Source organism: Eucalyptus grandis, chromosome 9, assembly GCF_016545825.1.
Source record: "Eucalyptus grandis isolate ANBG69807.140 chromosome 9, ASM1654582v1, whole genome shotgun sequence".
In the NCBI taxonomy this organism is placed as follows: domain Eukaryota; kingdom Viridiplantae; phylum Streptophyta; class Magnoliopsida; order Myrtales; family Myrtaceae; genus Eucalyptus; species Eucalyptus grandis.
The window spans coordinates 28,274,546-28,290,228 of NC_052620.1; the positions used below are offsets into that span (position 1 = coordinate 28,274,546).

Genomic DNA, 15,683 nt, shown 5'->3' on the forward strand with positions numbered 1-15,683 from the left:
TCTTGATTGTGAGAATAATTTAACGGGTCCTCTCCCTTCGCCGTTGCAGATTCCATGTATGGTTTACTTCAACGTCTGCCAGAACAACTTAACTGGCGTTCTTCTGCTAGGCAGTTGCACTGCTAACACGATCTTCAGTGAGGAAAGCGTGAGAAGATCTCCAGAATTTTAACTTGGTCATTTGGACTTCTAGAATGGGATTTTCTTCTGGTCCAATGTTGATGGTACCTCTGAAAAGCTTACCTGATAGAGAGCACGGTTGATGAGGTATCGCATCTAGATTGTGAAGGGTATCCAAATTTGTAGCAGCAGACAATCAGATTAGTGGGCCAATCTCTCCTAGTATTGTGAACTCAATGACGCTTCAAATTGTCGACATTCGAAGGAATAGATTACATGGATCTCTGCCTGATGAATTTGGCAATTTGAAAAACCTCAAATGGATGCTTCTTGGACGAAACAATCTAACTGGGGAATTTCCATCTCATAGCACTTATATTATGCTATGCCTGAAACATGTTACTCTTGAAGACGGTAAGCTTGCAGTTAATGATGACTCCCAAATTCCTGCCGCCAGGGTGGGGCTCTACAATTTAAATCATGCTGAATTTATGTCTTGCTGTCTGTTATCTGAAGGTGAAAAGGTGACTCTGCAAAACTCTGCAGAGTCTGCTTTTGACTTATCGCATTGTTGATTTCTTCAGCCGGACTCCTTGAAACCAAAACGCTCCTCAAACTGAAGCGCCTTACGTGTTGTTTCCGCAGGGACAACCAAGATCTCGAGGCACTGGAGAGCGCATGAGATCTTCTGTGCACTGATCTCTCAGCCAAATGTTTTACTCGGAAAAGAGTGACAGGGCACTCAGGCAAGGAGAGAATTCCATGTCCCCGGCTTTAGATGCTTCCCCCAACTCAATCGCCTTAGTTTGCCGAAAAAACACAAAATTACTCAAGACATTAGGAGTAACATGGGATTTTGCAACATTTTCTCACGGAGAAAGCAACATTCTGGTCGAGTCAATCCATGGTGCTCAACAGAGGCTAGGGGCGAAAGAAAGAGTAGATTACAATTAGCGAAATTCTCTATTGAATGAGGCCCTTGCTTCATTTGCAAATCAAGCCATCAACAAAGATGATGAATGGTGATGCCATGGTACAGAGTCAATTTCCGACCAATTAGCTAGTTACCAAAAAGGTTCCTGCTGTTTTGCTTAAGGAAAGCTGCCTGGCAGGAATGTCAGCTTGAGAGTACCATTTTCTCTAGTCTAGGATGTACGTAGGTGCTGCTCATGCGGTTCTTACCTAGTAAACCAGATGACAAGCTATCGAAGATGACCTAGACTAACGATAAAATGCTAGTAGAGTTGAACGAAGAGGTGTTACTAAGGGGCACTAACGGAGCCCTGGAATCCTGAAATTGCAGAGGAGAATCTATTGCATTCTTTTGATAGAAGTGAAAAGGAGCATGGATGCCGTGAGCTCTTTGGATTTGGTCCAAAAGGTAGTTGTTCCTAGCCAGGAACTCCTAGAATTCGAAGTCCCACTCTGTAGATCGAGCGACATGAAACTAAAGAAACCAATTTCAGCCACCATCCTTCCTATATCCTCCAGGCCAGGGGCACAACCACCTCTACCATTTGCGTAGCCATCTGTGTGTGTGTGTGTGTGTGTGTGTGTGAGAGAGAGAGAGAGAGAGAGCGGGGGGAATATCGTGCTTTAAGAAATTACGACTAATTAGTCCTGATGGAATGAAAAAAGCATCCGCACACTCGTAATTCGTGAGTTTCAAATAACAATATCGAAGACAAAAAAGAATAAGACCGTAGGATAGAATAATTACAATATTAAATGAACAGATGAACACCTGGAATAGCAAGCATAGAGTGGCCGCTAAGACTTCCATCCAGAAACGTTTGCGAGCCAACTTGCATACATGCAAATAACTCCAAAGATTCGACTCTCCAGTTTAAAGTGATTGCCTTACAGCGGAGATCCACCTTCAATACCATCAGGAAGCAATCGAGCTCATTTTTGCCTTGAGGACAAGTTCCTCTGTCGTAGTTCCAATGATCTCATTAGCACGTTTGAGGCCTACACAATAGAATCTTCCGATAGAGTCCTACAATTACAATCCAAGTGGTCAAAGCTCAAGATAACATTAGACTTGGCAGGTGGACAGCTTTCAATAATTCCCATTCAAGCCCATAATGTTCCAACGAAAGTTATTCAAGGGAAATGGTAGAGTAAAAGATGCTTAGGCTATAATGAAGAAAAACAGGAAGGTCAAAGAGCAGATTTACCCGAGCAACAATGCCTAATTTCTCTAGTTTCTCAACTGCATCATCCACATCAAAATTGCAGCTCACACCAAACTCTTCTTTTATTAGTTCTTCACATTGTATATCCAAATCCTTCACCACGTCATAAAAAAAGCCATACATTATTAGCAAATATATCCTTCAATAATCCAGAACTTCAAAAAAGGAAATGCGTAAAAAAAGAGCTGAGTAGAAAGAATTTGTCAAACCTGTGTAGTAGCTTTCCCTTGTTCCATCAATATAAAGTATGCCAAAATAACCTCTTTGACCTGCAGTCAATTGTTTAAACATATTTAAGCTGTGTGATTCCCCATATTTCAATTCAACCAGCAATAGGTGAAATACAATCTCAAAGAAATCTCTCGGTCTGAATGCACAATCGAAATCATTAACCATATAACAATTTCATATCTTTCAAATTAATAAGCCTTGGTTGGTGAACCTCCACAGAACCCTTAGTTCCATCTAGAGGCTAGTCATGATGTCTGAATCATGTACTGTTTCTATGCCATTTATTAGCTTCTCTTTTTTTTCCTTTTGCATAATCTACACCCAAAAGGTTCTTGTACTAGACAAAAATATTTCCATTCTTCAACATTCGTAGCTTTTTTTATGCATGAAAAGCTCACAAATATCACAACTTACTTCCTGTTGGATCACATCATCACAAAGGTGCAAAAGAGTCCCCTTCCCACTGTCAAGTTGTTTGTCATACATGGATTGGGTAATTAAGTTCTGATACGCAGCCATATTTGCCTGAAATCTACAAGCGAAGAAACAGGCCAAAATGAGCAACAAATTTACAAGAAGTATTCTCAAAGTCAAGAAAATGGACTCTGTATTATTGTAGCATAAGTTAAACTATGTAAGATACTGTGGCTCTCAATCAATCGAGCAAATTTATACGATGCATAAATTGTTCATCATCAGATTCCTAGGTACCCTATCACATGAAACACAAAAAGCCCACACCAATCATGGACTACAAATTGACTAGAAACACTCCTCAACAAACTTTCCAAGTAGACCACTTGCATCATTGACTGAACATTTAAAAAATATGCCAAATTCAACTATATAATGAAAACCAACCCATCTGAGATAACTACAGTTTTTTTTTTTTTTTTTCGCAGGGGGAGGGGGAGAGAGAGAGAGAGAGAGCACTTAACGTGAAGTATGTTTTTGCACAGTAACCTATCACTGTAGAAAGCACCGCAAAAATGACCCATAGATCACCTTTAGGCATGTCAAGAGAACCAACTACAGCACCCTGTGGGATATGATTAGTTCATTGGTATAATATAAAAACATACTCCCACACTGAAAAAAGGGAGAGAACACTAACCAGACCAACTACAGCAGAGGCAAGAAACTTCACCCAGTCCATTGGAGTCAACCCAGGATTTTTCTTTTCAGGCTGTTAACAGGCAAAAAGTACCTACACCATGTCATGAGCTCCATAGAGATCCTAAGAAGAAAGAGTCCAAGGAAAAAGGAAAACAAAACGCCAAGCAAACATGCTTAGAAAAAGATTTACAAGTACTATCTCCATATCTGCCATTGGAATGTTTTTGAAATGCTTTACATATATTCCCCTTTCAGTTTGCAAGTTGGAACTTGAACACCTGAAGAGGTAATAACCTTGTTAGATTGAAGAGCTTTTTCTTCATAAACAATTCTAGAAGACAATGAATCAAAATATTAATTAGAAAATGAACTAGTTTTAGGTCATCGTTCTGTTTTGCTGACTTTCTCACAAAAATTCACTTTCCTTTCTTACATGCTGGCCAGGATCACAATCTGTGAACTTGTAAGGAGGATACTACTTTAAAAGAACAAATATCTATTATCCAAACCGTGCAACACAAATCTTAAATGACAGCTCTTTCAATAGAAGAAGAGAGTACCTGTAAAGAACGATTATCCTGTCAAAGGTGGGTTCTTGGATTGTGATCTTGCTTAGAAGATTGCGAAAACTGCAAACAACATAGAAGTATCAGAGATAGACAATTCTAGAATGGAAGACCCAAGGCAAGAGTGGTTCAGTATCTATTTTACTATTCAATACTTGCTCATCCATCAAAAGTTAACAAAAATTTGTGGACACATGAAAACCATACAGTTCCCAAATCTCAAATGACATAACACATCATAAATACCAAAAAAGGCAGCAGGAGCAGAAATATACAACCCTTACTAAGAAAGTTTGAATCTATCAACCATCATAAAAACATTTAATAAGACTCTGAGATGCTGATTATCTTCTAGAAGTGATAGAGTGTCATGCAAAAGCTAGGATTTCTACATTGGCCACGCTCATTCTTTAACCACAGAGAAACTTCTGAATTGCGAGGTACCTTATTGGGCTCAATATATACAAAATGCTACCAAAAAAGTCTTTAATATTGGAAAGCTTGGAAGAAAAAATAATTGACGATGGACTAAAATTGATCTCATCTACACCATCAAGATATTCAGCATCTACTGAAGGAATTTCATCTATCTGATTTTTAGACAGAGCAAGCATGACCTCCAGCAAATGGCACCAAAAAAATGTTGGTTAGACATCAAGCTATCCGAATAGGTAGGCAACTATAACCATGGGGCATGATAGCCATGGTGGGGTATGAGTACCAAGAATTGCAATATTTTAACCTGCGAAGAAACAGCAAAATGCAAAATTGTTGCAAACTTTAGAGCACCTTATATGCATATTTTCTATACGAATCCGTTCTACTTCATGCTCTCCTTCAGTCACAATTTCATCATTTTTTTTTGGATCTTTCTTACGATGTGCACTTGACCTTCTAGACAAAAATCGATCAATCCTGCAAAAAGCAAAAACTAGATGAAATCGCAAAAGGGAAAAGGTTGAAAAACAAGTTCGGAATTAACAGCTCAAACTAACAAAGTTTCAAAAACACTCTCACAACATATTTCTTGATTGATTTGTCAGAAAAACAACTCACCTGGTTAGTTTCAACATATATGCCCAAATACGCGTAATGATCATGTCCACTTTCTCCATGAAAAAGTAATCTGTTGTTTGATCTAGCCCAATGCCGCGTCTGAATATAACATACTTTGAAAGGGAAAATGATGAATGAAAAAAATCAGAGAAACAGAGCAAGGTAACTCTTCTCAATTACAAGTAGCAAAGCATTACAAAAATTTCTAAGCATATAAATCATATGGTCTAACATGATGAATGTATAGTATATGCCTAAAAGGGAAGATTAAACACCCCTAGACGATACGACCACGCTAGATCTTAATAACTTGCCTTCCAAAAGAGAGGAGATTAAATCAAGAAGCCTATCAGCTAGCATCCTAGTAAGTACCTTATCTGCAAAATCTGGAAGATTTTCTTGAGGATGCTCTGCAAAGTATCTTTTCAGGAGCTTCTTGTCAAGCTACATTCGGCAAACAAAATGAAATAAGCAGATAGTATAGCTACGCGAAAACACCAGATATACTTAGCCACTCCTTTTCTTTAGATATACTAAAGGCACAATATTAATCTCATTGCTGACTATTTAACTAAATGCATCTCCTTGGTTCTTTCACAGAAGATGCACAAGCACTTGATCCCATGTCACAAACATATCTTGGTCCCATGTAGGCAATTTCATACCTTCGATTCATTGACTGTAATTGGAAGGTTAAGGAGATACTGGCCAGAGAGTGCAACATCAATTTCCTCATTTGTAGCAATTTTGAAATTGCTCTTATCCATAACCTGCAAAAGACGAAAACTGCATGTATTGTTGTACTTTCTCCAAATTTTCACTTTCCACCCAAAAAAAAAAAAAAAAACCAAAAGCTATTGATAGAGTGAGAGGGTACATAAGAAGGATTAAGTTGCAGAAGTTTCTACTCCTTTAGCTTTCTCATAATTTCTTTTGTACTTTATGTATCAAATTTACAACATCTACCGCAGACGAGGACATTCTCCCCTCTTGTTCATAGCAGAGTGCAAACCGTAAGTCACACTTCAGAAATTGCCATGGGCGAAGAATAGAAACCACGCCCTTTTTATTTTCTCACTGCAATATAATTGAATCCCACTGTAAATAAAGGGCCATGTTTTCCTGAATTCCTGGTTGGAGGAAGCCTTTAATTGATGGGCAACATGCATGGGCATCACCCATTTTAAAATTAAGTCTACATTTGGGTGATGTCCATGACTTGTTACCCACCAATCACAGGCATGGATTCCTCCAACCAGGATGGAGGAATAGAAAGCCCATAAATAAATTCCCGGCTATGTTGTGGCATAAATCATTATGATTTGTAAAGAACCAATAGTAATAGGCACTTTCTTCTTGCTCAATCTTAATGCTAATTCATGCTCACAGGTATTTAATTTACAAAGAGATGAAAATGAATGGATCTTTCTTGTACAACAGACAAAAGGCATGGTCAACTTTCCAAGTCAATAAATCTTTATTCACTAGTAAAAAAGGCCATCAAAATTTCTAGTAAAAGTATACAGGAAGCTGTAGTACCTGAAATAAGTAAGAAATAAAATTTTGCTCAAGTACATCAATCTCTTCAGAAGATAGGTTTTGCTGTCTCAGCTTCTGACCCCCATGCACAGGATCAAAGAGAGAGTAAAGTTGCTGCAGTTATTGGAACAAAATTATAAGTAAGAAAAGGGAAAGTAGAGGAAACAACCAAAAGGACCAAGTTAACCACTTAAACCAACTAAAAGCAGTAAGTTCAGGCAATGGAATTGAGGAGAATGCGGTTATACACACCATCAAGTCCTCAAATTGCAGAAGATACCAGGCTCGAATTGTATATTCAACTCTCTTGCACAGCTTTAAAAACTCAGCACGGTCAGTATTATGCTCTGCAAGGAAAAGAATAGGTTAAAAGAAAGGAAAGGCAAATCCAACTAGTAAGGCTCTCCAAACAAGAGGAACAAGAAGCCAAAAACTACGCCGGAGGACAGCACAAACTTCCGGTTGAAGTTTACCAATCGTTGCAGTGTTAGGACGTGGACATGTGCGCATGTAATGAAATTCTATTTTGGGAATAATTCCAGATTTCAAAGATTTCAACATCCTTTAATGCCCTAAAGGCGCCCGGTGAACACTTTTTTATCCATTAAAGGTGGCCAGAACAAAAAAAGAAGAACAAAACTCAATAAAAAAGGTTTCTCCTTGACCGAATAAATCGATCAGCGCCGCACAATTCCTCCGCAAGCAGAACAACGTCGATTGACTCCAACACCTACTTAAATGTGACCTCGCTCAGTGCAAACTACTCGTCATTTTCATAATTTCCGCACCATCTGATCGACTCGCTCCTAGGAAAAAACACCAGGCCGCGTTCTACAAGGAAAAACAATGCACACGCCACAACATCGTCCGTTGCCTAACGCGAGGCAGCCGAATCGGAACGATTCTCCGGGCTACTTCACGGGCGCGGGCGCGGGCGCGTCTTACCTGCCCGCGAAGAAGCGAGGGCGAGGAAGGGAAGGGCGTACCGATGAGATTGGCCAAGGTCATGATGAGCTTCGGCTTCAGGACCGGAATCACCGACTCGCGCTCCAGCCGAATGACCTCCTTCTCCTTCGCCATCGTTCTCTCCCTGTCTCGCGAACGTCGAGAGCCGGAAGAAGCAGAACAAGAAGAAGAAGAAGAAGAAGAAGGAAAGAAGAAGGGAAGGGGATGGATTGAAGGAGACGTCGAGCGAGATCGCGCGAGAGAGCGATTCGTTCTTTGCAGGAGGGGAGGGGAGAGAGGGGCGATTTCCCGAAGACTGGCCGACGCTTTTCCTCGTAACCGACACTACCGCCGCTCTGCTCGGCCGGGACTCTTATTAATCTCCATTTAATCGGATTTAATTAACGGCGGAGAAAATCATTAAATAAAATCACAGAACGAGACGAAGGCGAAGGAGTGACCGCCTGATCGGTTTTTTCATTTATAATGGAAATTGCAACTCGCTTGGATAATGTCGACAGCGAAATTGAAAGGTGCAGTAAAATCCACCGTTTGCCGAATTTTTTATTTTTTGTGACTCAGGAGCCGGCACAGCCGCCGAGGGGGCGCAAAACCACCACCCACTTATCCCGAATAAATCGACAAGTGTCTCCACTTGCCTCCCTGCAACTTTTGCGTTGCGAAACTGGACCTCCAACGTGGAAGTCCTGGTGGTCGTCATTTCTAATTTTTACGTCTTTAAAAGCGTAAATTTCACCTCGACCATCAATAGATTTGGCCAAGACATTTATAACACGACCCAAATAAGCCTCACTCACAAATATGCAATTATTCCTGTTGCTTTTACAAAACTTCCCTCTTGTATCATCAAACCATCACCCATTAATACAACACCAACATTATTTGATTCCAAATTTAGAGCAATCCCTATTGTACCCTCTTCAAATTTTACTAATTCACCCGCCATTATTTCATCAAGTTATGCTCATTACTAAACTTGTTGAAGAGATGAAATAGAACTAAGGTATATCTTTTTTTCATCATAAGATTTGAATTCATAACATGATTCACTCATATGCAATTATTGAAGAGATGAAATAGAACTAAGGTATATCTTTTTTATCATAAATTGAATTGATTATCATAATAAGATTTGGCCAGGGCATTTATAACATGACCCAAATAAGCCTCACTCACAAGTATGCAATTATTCCTATTGCTTTTACAGAACTTCCCTCTTGTATCATCAAACCATCACCCATTAATACAACACCAATATTATTTGATTCCAAATTCAGAGCAATTCCTATTGTACCCTCTTCAAATTTTACTAATTCACCCGCCATTATTTCATCAAGTTATGCTCATTACTAAACTTGTTGAAGAGATGAAATAGAACCAAAGTATATCTTTTTTATCATAGGTTGAATTGATTATCAGAATAAGAATTAGGCCAAAAATTAGGATCACTTTCTAGCATCTATACGTTTGCATTTTAATAGGGATTGTTTTCATTCACATTGTCACTTATCCTTGCTTGAAAATTTCAAAATGTGTGAACTGAAAATCATAGATCATCTTCTCTGGTAAAAAAGAATTAACGAGAAAAAGGATCATACTCTTAATTGGAATCGTGGGGAGTATTGCTTGATTGTTTCTACTAACTTAAAGTCTCGATCATCATTTCTTTTAGGCAATGAAAAATAAATCATTTTGAATAATTCACATTAAAAAAAATCTCCATTTGTCTATCCTTTATGCGTACCCATTGATTTTTGCTCAACAATATGTTATAGTAATATATAGAATAATATCAAAACTTTACATAGTCGAACTTTTGAATTGAAGCTTTTTACGTGCAAAAATTCCGGTAACTTTCATTATCTCATCTATGATTTTTTATTTTCTCCTAACGTGATTGTAAAGCGACCAAATTATTTCAATTATTTGTAACTCCTGTTACTTCCATTAATTTATTCTGCCTTTTCATATGCCATTGCAATATTTGTAAGATGGTCCTAATTATTCAACCATGATAGTAACTTTCATCTCAATCGAAAATTATAAGAGGGCGTGGCAATTATTTTCAGTCATATGATTAACTTCAATCATTTCGTGATGACCTTCCGTTGCGCTCGTCACCGGTCACCGAACGGTGCATTCGCCAAAGCAAAACCCGGGCAATATCAGGACACGACGCCAGTTTTAATCTCCACCATTCGAGTGTCCGAAGTCACTTTATCTCGTTGACACACGGTCGCTCCCTTCCTCTCTCTCTGCCCAGCCACCAATGGCTGCCAAGTTATCATCACCTCCGCACCAGCGCTCCCTCTCCTCCCTCTCCATCCGTCCCACGCTCCCGACCCGAGACCTCCGCCGCCCCGGCCGATGGCTCGGGACGGTCCGGACCCCCGCCGTCGCCGCCCGACCGAGGAGGCTGGTGGTCCGCAGCTCCCTCCAAGAACTCTCGCCTCTGGTGCTTCCTCATCACGCCCCGCTTTCTCCGCTGTTCCTGCTCGCGGACGCCGCGGGCTACTCGCCGGCCAGTTACTACACTTCTCTGGGTCTCTTCGTGATCTCTGTTCCTGGGCTCTGGTCTCTCATCAAGCGCTCTGTGAAGTCAAAGGTTGCTGCATCGAAACCTCATCTTTTTCTGGTTTTACTATCTTCCTTTTTCTTTTTTTTTCTTTTTTTTTGGGGTGTGGAAAAAGCATGTTTCATCGGTTCTTGGTTGAATTATGAGTCTGTTCAGTGTTCGGAGTCGTGTTTGATGGATTTGATTGGCTTTGGCTGATATGTGAAGTGGGGATGTTTGGTTATGTGCATGCAGATTGTGCAGAGGACATTCATAGGTGAAGGAGAAGAGAAGAAGGCACCGAATCGCGTTGCTGGGGAGATTCTGTCTTTCTTCACTCGCAACAACTTTGTGGTCACCGATAGAGGAGAGACCATCACGTATGCCCTCTTCACTCTTCCTGCCGAATCCTTTCTTTGTTTTCCCTCGTCTACATTGACCAATTCACTATGCCTTACGTGCTTTGATTTATGAACATTGGCTTTTCTTTTTCATTTCTCTTTTGTGGTGGTGGGTTAGATACAAGATGAAGAGAGAGAGAGAGAGAGAGAGATCCCCTCATGATTTTTTGCCACCATTGTTATTGTAAAAGGAAACAAACCCAAGCATGATGTTCTGTTCTAAAAGGGTTGCTGGTAAATTTGCGTTGTGTTCTTATTTGAAGGTTTGAAGGGATGATGACTCCAAGCCGAGGGCAAGCGGCATTGCTGACATTCTGCACCTGCATTAGCCTCGCCAGTGTTGGCCTTGTTCTAACAATAACAGTTCCGGACGTCGGTAACAACTGGTTTTGGATTATTGCATTGAGCCCCTTAGCGTAAGTGAAGCTTGTTTTTCCTTGAAGAGTCCAAGCTCTACCGTTCCTCATTTTTGAATAATGGAAATCACGTGCGAATATGCTGAACCTCTGATATGATATTTTGCAGTGGAGCATACTATTGGAAGCGAGCATCAAGGAAGGAGCAAATTAAGGTAAAGGTGGTAGTGGCAGAAGACGGAACACTATCGGAGATTGTCGTTCAGGGGGATGATCAGCAAGTCGAGCAGATGAGGAAGGAGCTTCAACTCAATGAGAAGGGAATGGTTTATGTGAAAGGCTTATTGGAGAGATGACCGACACTGCTTCGAATATGACCTTACAAGTTTGCGAAAGAGGTGTGCCGTGGCACGAGTTTAGGACTTTTTGACCTAATGTTAATTGCTGATATACTATCAGATGGCAAGTATTATACAGAATTATTTATCAGACACCTGGTAATCGATATCCTTGTCGTAAACTGGCATTCTTTAAAGACCAGTTCTTTCAACATACAACAATTTTCAGCCAAGGCGAAAATCAGCCGAACACCCTCCCATGGATAGGATGAATTAGTAAGAGCTCAATAAATCCCTAAGAACGATTGATCAACTGTGATTGGCATCCTGTACATGTCAGCCATCTGCAATAAATAGACGGTAGAATTGGACTCATCAACGTGGTTCCACACAAGTCGAGGAGGCTCAGCCCGAGCTCTGCCCAGCAGAGTGCGAGAATAATTATTCAGTTAAACGCAATGAGTGCAGAAACAAAGTCGCTCAGAAGGAAATATACAAAACATATCTGAACTTCGCCCGACAGTCCGGGCTGCTCAGATGAGACCAATAATCTTCGACATTATCAAAATATTAAGTTGATAAAAAATCTTTGCCATCCCAATTAACGAAAGGAAGTTTTCCAGACCCCTCAACCAATCAGTAGCTTGTTCTCATCCATGAAGCTGTAAGTAGGTACTTCCAAGTTGTATGGTGCAGGACCCTTTCGAATACGACCAGAGATGTCATAGTGAGAACCATGGCATGGACAAAACCAACCTCCAAAATCACCAGCATTAGGCAGGGGAATGCAACCCAGGTGTGTGCATACACCAATCACAATAAGCCACTCGGGGTCCTTAGCTCTGTCTGAATCTGGCTGTGGGTCACGAAGAGATGCCAAATCAACACTGTTTGCCAGCTTAATATCATCCTCAGTTCGACGCCTGATGAAAACAGGCTTGCCACGCCACTTAACAGTCACAGTAGAGCCCGGCTCGATACTGGACAGATCAACCTCAAGAGAAGCCATAGCAAGAACATCCTTACTGGCAGACATGCTCAGGACAAACTTGAGGATAAGCAGACGGACAAGTGAGGCATAGACAAATCTACCACCTGTCAAGCAAAAGTAGGCAAATGCCCGCTTGCTCGGGTCACCAGGAGGGAAGCGCTCATGATTGTACTCATCATAGGTGATCTTTGAAGTGGGGTTCTTAACAGCAGCCACAGTTGGTGGAACACCAGGAACTACACTGTCCTCCTTTCTAGGAGTCAGCGACTCTGAAGCATAACCTGTAATAACAAATAATCCTGAATAAATATTCCATTACAGCATCATCGCATTTTCCTACATGCAGAAAATGGCAGCTAACAAGCAAAATAACAGAGAAAAAGTGGAAGAGTGAATAGTAGTGCTGCTACATGAGGATAGCTCATCAGAAGTCACAAGGTGTCCAAACACACATCAGTTGATAAAGTAAACATATTAAACCGTTCTTGTAGTATTTAACAAAAGTCAAACCCTCTAAAGAGGAAGATAATTGGAGATCATACTCCAAGAAAACTAACTCAGCAATGTGAAAACTGTTGGATATCAGTTGCATGAAAATATATAGTACAGTTAGGTGTATGAGGGATTCTAAAACAAGCTACTTCAAAAGGGGACTACAAGAAGCAAGTCCTGAAATCTCTCATGTAATTCAGCTCTTTGCCAATTTACATCCGCTTTCCCACCTTTCTTCTCTTTGTTGTGTTCATTCTAGCATCTTCATCACCAATGTCATGTCGTCGAGGACTCTAAACTCCAATCTAATATTTGAACGTATTAGCAGTTATCAATAGAAAGGGTACTAGGGCTTCAACTGGATAAGAGACTAACTTTCCAATACAGACCCAGCTCATTTCTTTGCTAAACAATAGAGAAGTGTTGCTATGTTCATGAAACTTGAAGAAGAGGTTGCCATAGGCCCGCGGATCAGCTTTCTGCAGAAACTTGTAAAAAGCACACGAGTGCCTAGCCTGATTCTCGAAACTAAAAAGGAAAATCTCAAGGCCTTGTTTTCACACTACCAAGACGAGTATTTCACTTGTTCCATTACAAATTTAACAATATTAGAATCTAGCTAGAAGAACTTGCCATGGATTGCCAGCAATAGTTGCTACAGGGACAGCTAACATTACGCAGGATTAATACTTCTGAAAGGAACAACTATTCTCGGTAGTAGCAAATAGCTAACATTTCACCATTAAACCATTAAACAAAAGTATATGATATATGTAAACCATGAAACAACATCCCATAAAACAACATAAAATCGCCAACAAGAGGAAGGAGGATCGAGTTTATAAGACATCGCCAAGCCCCAACACACAAATGACTAACTAAAATGGATATGGAAAATGCAGCCACTGGTATGAAGCGCCCCACTTTCCCAGCAATCAAGAAATCTACTTAACAGCAGCAGCAGCAGCAACAACCATTTCAGCAGTCGGCTATTATCACAAAAACGACCGGGCAAAAGAAAACACGTCGGCGGGAAACGAAAGCCCCAGTCTTTCGTCCGGATTACATCGTCAAGTGAAAACCAGAAAAGCCACAAACAACCCCTCTAGCAGAGACATGGATGGCGCGTCCTAGGAAACCGGAAGGAAAATGGACGGGGGATTTTTCTAAAAGTAATAAAAAAGTCGTGGTTCAGTTTATCGAATTTTAACCACAACGATGGGCCAAAACAATCGCGCGAGAGAAGGAGGAGAACCCTAACCTCTGTGCGGCAGGTTCAGCTCCGGCCGGTAAAGGAAGGACGCGGAGAACCCGGCGGATCTGAGATCGTCGGACGCGACGGGCGGCGATTCGGGGCCGCCGCCGACGGGGTTCCTGGGGGCGGCGGCGGCGGCGGCGGCGTGGCCGGGCCTCCACGGCGAGACGAGAGAAGGGATCCTCCTGGTCGCAACCCTCAACATCTCTCCTCCGACGACTCTCAAGCCCTTCGAAGCGAGGCTCGCGAAGCTCGCGGCGGCTCCCGATTCGCTGGCGTCTCGCGGAAGCTGTGGGGAAGGGGGAGGGGCTCGGGTCGGATCGCTCGGCAGTAAGCAAATCTCGCAAAATGGACTCGTGATGGTTATCGACCAGTAATTATAGAGCGAGAAGCGTGGGGCCCTCTGGATTCAAGCGTGGAAGTGCAGGAGTGGTAAATTCACCCGCCTATCGCGTCGTGACACGTGAGCCTCCCAGCGAGAAGGAGTGGGATTGACACGAGGCGTAGGAGGAGGATCGGGTTGGACCGCCCCGGGCGGGCCGGTATGTGATAAGTTTGGTTCGGGCCAAGAGCTTCTCATCCTACAAAGTGGGCCGACCAGACCAAACTCTATTTGGATCGGTTCGAGCCGGTAATGCCTAGCCCAGTTTCCGCATTTTCTTTGGGTCGGCGCGAATTTTACCCCCCCCCAGAAAAATCAGGTGACAAAAGCGTTCATTGTGAGTCAGCATCAAATTGCTGGTGTCCTCACAAATGCATTTGAAAACTAATGCATGGGATTCTCCCATTCCCAATTTGAAGGGGAGTAAAGGCCATGAAAATACTAAAATCAATGGATTGACCGCTCATGTGATATAAGAATCTTTTCATTTATTATTTCCATTGTTGTATTGTGTTTCTTATAAAGTGCAATACTTTGTAATATCTTTATACAGTGGAAATCATTTCAACAAATTGTGCATTGAGATTAACGTTATAACACCTTTGTTCTTGTATAGTATTTCAGCCAGTTACTCCTTTTTGCAAATGTGCATTCACTCCACTAGTCAAATTTTACAGGTTTTAATTAAAACTTCATGTGCCGTTCATAATCGGATTTACACATGAGTGGGTGTTTAAGTAATGTCCTAATTGCTTGACAATAAATCCTAAAATGATATATATCAATTTGCTTAAGCTTTTAGAATGATTGACACCGATTCATAAAATTTTCATAGACTTGTGGATGATATGGATTTTGAAAATCTAGTTCTCAAAGGGACTGCAAAGTTATCTCCCATATATAAAGATGAACGAAAATAAGATAGGGTGGCGCTTTTTCCACTCTTAATTTAGCTTAAACACTCGTCGTGTTGACTATTTTACTCACTGTGGATCCCACCTTTATGCGTCTAAGTTTCCTTGATATCCTACTTTTGATTTTTCTTACGTGGGTTCCACTTTCCTTTACCTTCATTCTACTCTCTCTTGCAAGCAATATCTTCCTTCCACTTTTTTTGGGAAA

The 15,683-nt window shown here is 41.2% G+C and overlaps 3 protein-coding genes across 3 annotated transcripts; 1 reads left to right on the top strand and 2 right to left on the bottom strand.

The window, feature by feature from the left end:
• Positions 1-1,715: 1,715 nt before the first annotated feature.
• LOC104419097 (hypothetical protein) lies at positions 1,716-8,150 on the bottom strand. The gene is made up of 15 exons (XM_010030631.3): positions 7,813-8,150; positions 7,079-7,173; positions 6,827-6,940; positions 5,953-6,057; positions 5,660-5,731; positions 5,288-5,400; positions 5,021-5,146; positions 4,226-4,294; positions 3,856-3,943; positions 3,664-3,735; positions 3,488-3,588; positions 2,964-3,081; positions 2,528-2,587; positions 2,301-2,411; positions 1,716-2,119 (listed from the first exon to the last, which is right to left on the bottom strand). Exons 1-15 carry the CDS (start codon positions 7,904-7,906, stop codon positions 2,009-2,011), a joined length of 1,449 nt encoding a protein of 482 aa, XP_010028933.2. The 5' UTR covers positions 7,907-8,150; the 3' UTR covers positions 1,716-2,008.
• Positions 8,151-9,987: 1,837 nt separating this feature from the next.
• Positions 9,988-11,638, top strand: LOC104419096 (protein COFACTOR ASSEMBLY OF COMPLEX C SUBUNIT B CCB1, chloroplastic). Its single transcript, XM_010030630.3, has 4 exons — positions 9,988-10,397; positions 10,602-10,726; positions 11,011-11,163; positions 11,273-11,638. The coding sequence occupies exons 1-4, from the start codon at positions 10,062-10,064 to the stop codon at positions 11,457-11,459; spliced, it is 801 nt and encodes a 266-aa protein (XP_010028932.2). The 5' UTR covers positions 9,988-10,061; the 3' UTR covers positions 11,460-11,638.
• A 148-nt stretch (positions 11,639-11,786) lies between these two features.
• Positions 11,787-14,534, bottom strand: LOC104419095 (cytochrome b-c1 complex subunit Rieske-4, mitochondrial). The gene is made up of 2 exons (XM_010030628.3): positions 14,186-14,534; positions 11,787-12,713 (listed from the first exon to the last, which is right to left on the bottom strand). Exons 1-2 carry the CDS (start codon positions 14,382-14,384, stop codon positions 12,070-12,072), a joined length of 843 nt encoding a protein of 280 aa, XP_010028930.2. The 5' UTR covers positions 14,385-14,534; the 3' UTR covers positions 11,787-12,069.
• Between the last annotated feature and the right edge of the window lie 1,149 nt (positions 14,535-15,683).